The sequence below is a fragment of the Ochlerotatus camptorhynchus genome, unplaced genomic scaffold (genome assembly GCF_037179485.1).
Source record: "Ochlerotatus camptorhynchus isolate MF236.1 unplaced genomic scaffold, CSIRO-AGI_Acam_v1.1 ptg000109l, whole genome shotgun sequence".
NCBI lineage: Eukaryota > Metazoa > Arthropoda > Insecta > Diptera > Culicidae > Ochlerotatus > Ochlerotatus camptorhynchus.
This window is the reverse complement of record NW_027040599.1, coordinates 123706-127656: the sequence shown is the minus strand read 5'-3', so window position 1 is coordinate 127656 and position 3951 is coordinate 123706. Positions and strand designations below refer to the sequence as shown.

The following is a 3951-nucleotide window of genomic DNA, read 5'->3' as shown; positions in this document are numbered from 1 at the left end:
ATCATAACAAAAATAGTGTAGTACTAGAATTTCGACTAGAATGGGGTACATTAATCGTTTGCTTGGGATCAATAGGCCAGTCAAGTAGTGAGCCAATTTAGGCTGTGAACCATTTGCCGAGTTAAATTTAACTCGTGGTTAAAAGTGACATTTCGAAAGTTATTTTCTATGTTCGAAAATCCCTGTGCTGTCGCTCAACCGGTTTTCGAGCCACGGTTGTCAAAATTTAACTTCTTGTCTGTCAGAAATAACCATGCTCGGATAGCAGGGTTAATCGATAACTTTCCATCTGTCAAATTTTAACCAAAAGTTAAAATAATCCACCAAATGGTTCAGAGCCTTAAAATCGTTAGTTTCGTATTGATTGTTGATAATATTCTTTTTTTTCTTTTTAAATTTAGACTGTCATTTACAACGAGATTTACAGTGTATTTATTCGGTCACCCCTCGGAGAATGCATCCCGCCGCAACGTCCTTCAAAAATGCAACAACATTGCAGCTGTCATTACGATCCAATGCGACTGGTGGCATATTTGTGGCATTTTGATTTGATGGAGAATGGGAAAAAATTGAAAGAAAATGGTGAAAACAGAAAGTTGCGTCCTGTGTTACACCAGCAAATCAAAATGGTTTTTGGATATTTTCTGCGAAGAGAGCCAGTCAATGGACATGGCCAGCATTATTTCGAAACATCTGTGGTTCGATGTAAGTAGTATATTCTTGTGTGCGGAAAGTTGTGTTGGTAAAATTGAAAAATGTTTGCACTTTTTCCATTGTCTTCCAGCTGAAGCCATCCGCCCAGTGTTATGTCTGTGCCGAATGTTGGAAAAATGTTTACGATTTTCATCTGTTTTACTGTAAACTAGAGAAAATTCATCTTGAAACAAATGAACTAGATTCCAAGACGGTCGAGATCAGTGTACAACCCGGTAAGTTGTAAAATTGAGTGACCAGTGTCGACAGTTGCCTGGATGATTTCACTTTCAGATTTCGAGTTTCACCCAATTGATGAAGTCAAACTAGAACCTCCGGATGACTTTGAGCCTTCTCCCGAGGAATCGAATCTTCCGGAGAAACCTGCCGATACAACGATCGAAGATGCAGAACCGTCAACATCAGCAGCAGTGATACGACCGAAAAGAAGTGCTTCCACACCCATTACTTACAAAGCTGAATTGTCCGATTCGGATCCGGAAGAAATAGACGCCGATGACTTCCTGGCAAATGATGGTTTCGATTTCGACGATGATGATGATGATGAGGACTACGTGGAAACTGTTAAAGAAACGAAAGCAAAAGAACTGGCGGAGACACCTAAAATCGTAAAGCGCAGAGGAAGACCGCCGAAACATTCAGCTCTCAAAAAAGAACCTGATACGGAAGTGGAAATTGATAAAAATGCATCGGACATAGGCGAGACCTCGAAAGTGCTTGAAAAAAAGGGCAAAAGAAAGAAGCGTAAGAAAATCACCAGAGAATCCAGTGATGAGAGCTCCAACTCGGACGCTTCCGATGACGTAGACAAGCGTAAATTAGGAGGAAGGCGAGCACGAGACGAACGGTTGTTCAAGTACATTGAAGAGTTCGTTTGCTACTTGTGTCCGGATAGAATAGAATTTGATCGTTTTCATCATGCTAACATGCACTACAAGGAACTGCACAACGAACCGGCTTATTTGAAGTGTATGAAATGCGAAAGGAAGTGCTTCACTCCGGGTGGATTCATCAACCATATGGAAACCCACGACGATCCGGATAAAAACAAGTAAATTCTAATCACTTATCCATTGATACACGAAATTCTACTTGTTCTATATTTTAGATGCAAAATATGTGGTAAGGTCACGGATCAGAAGATCACTCTCAAGAAGCACATGCGAGCCCATCGTATCCAGATGGAAGAAGCTATGCAATTTGGATGCGAACTTTGTACGCGCCGGTTTGACAACGAGAAAGCTAGAAATAAGCACGAACGGCTGCATGGACGGAAAAAGACAGTGGTAAAGAAAGAGAAGGGCCGCGATGAAGAATTGCTTGCATTCTTCAAGGTAATCTCGTGTGATATATGCGATACAGAGAAGGGCGAAAGTCGCTCGTACGAGAATTTCTGGGATCTGAAAAATCACATCATCGCCGAGCACAACAAGACACCCTATCTGAAGTGTCCCATATGCTCCAAGAAGAATGTATGTCGCCAGCAGCTGATTGTACACATAGATGTCCACGAGAATCCGGATCGTTACAGGTATGTACAGAGTCGTCGTTCAATGCCACTATTGTAATTGCACTCTATACCTATAATCCTTTGCTGCAACAGGTGCGACGTATGCGGTGAGGTAAACCAATTTCTCGAGAGACACAAATTTAAAGTACATGGAAATCGTGAACCAGAAAGTAACGAAAAGAACTACGGCTGCGAGCACTGTGGCAAAATGTTCCGTTGTGAAACAAATCTTAAGAATCACATTGACCGCGTGCATGGCGTGAAGGATGTAATATGCGAGATCTGTAATAAACCGTAAGTTGAATCACGTCAAGGTTTCAAATTGCAAACCCTTCATTAGGTTAGGTTAAACCGATGTTACGTATTCTAGGTTCAGCAAGAAGGCAATCAGTGCTCACAAGCGCTCGGCTCACACCGATCTGATGTTTATGTGTGAGCAGTGCCCGAAAATGTTTAAAACTCGTAGTGGTTTAGAATCGCACAAGGGCGAGCACGATGCTGAACTGCGCAAGCCAGTCAAGTGCGAACTATGTGGCAAGGAGATGCGCCGAGGTGCCAGTTTGGCCAAACATATGAAGGTGATCCACACGGTTGGAGATCCCGTCAACTGTAACTTGTGCGGCAAGCAGTTCCGTACGAAGTTCCATATGATGCGTCATCGCACCAATACTTGCTCGGCGACTATCGACTCCAGGCCGTTCAAATGTGAGGTTTGCGGAAAGGGATTCTCCATGCGTCTCACAATGACAGAACACATGACAACGCACACAAGGACAAGCCTTTACCAGTGTGCGTTCTGTTTCAAAACATTCGGATACATATCCAACTTGTACAAGCATCGCAAAAAGGCACATCCAGAAGAATGGCAAGAGGTGCAAGCACGGCCGGACCAAGGGATTGCCACCTTTATTGAGATGAGGAATTAGAAACTTAAAATGCGGAAGTAAACTGTTGAACGCTGTGGAAGTGTTCAGGTATTTTTTTTTAATTACAAATCATTGTAGCAGTGGGTAGCTGCCTGCTTGCTTTGACAGTACTTTTAGATTTTAGCAATAAAACTACCTAATCATCAATCAAATTGTGTCATGTCATTATTTTTTGTTGGTGTGTTGGTAATCTTAGGTATATATAGCCTATAATCCCATATCAGTCCCATATGGAAAAAGTAGGCTTAATAGGGAAAATTGCAGTTGAAACTACGAAGTGTGATTCCCATGTAAATATTTGAAAATTCATAGTAAATTTATTGATACTTTTTGACGTAGGACTACGTCTTTCATTTCTATACTGGGGGTACACTTTGTGAAAACCGAAACAAAATTATGAAAGATTTTGAACATTAATAACTCAGCTGCTCCTGGACCAATTTCAATAATTTTATCACCAATCGATCAGAAATCTTTCTCCGTATCCACTAATATTCTTGTTTTCGTTCAAACCGTATTTTCCATACAAAAAAAAACTTTTTTTTGTATGGAAAATACGGTTTGAACGAAAACAAGAATACGGGTGATTACTTCCGACTGATGATTTTTAACGTGAAGCTATTGAAAAAGTGGTAATGTCAAGCATTGTCCAATGTACGAATAAAAAGTGATGATTTTATCACTGTTTTCATGAAATAAACGTTCTTCCCAAACCCAGTCCTCATAATCGATCACCACTTGGTTGCACATCATTCTGCTTTAACCTGAAAATATATAAAAGAACGCTGCTGTATGGCATTA

General features: G+C 40.9%; 1 protein-coding gene across 1 annotated transcript; it reads left to right on the top strand.

Annotated features, from left to right (window-relative positions):
* Window positions 1-518: 518 nt before the first annotated feature.
* Window positions 519-3271, top strand: LOC135699464 (zinc finger protein 93-like). Its single transcript, XM_065219745.1, has 6 exons — window positions 519-705; window positions 785-929; window positions 988-1765; window positions 1823-2245; window positions 2318-2518; window positions 2595-3271. Exons 1-6 carry the CDS (start codon window positions 580-582, stop codon window positions 3148-3150), a joined length of 2229 nt encoding a protein of 742 aa, XP_065075817.1. The 5' UTR covers window positions 519-579; the 3' UTR covers window positions 3151-3271.
* The last annotated feature ends 680 nt before the right edge of the window (window positions 3272-3951 follow it).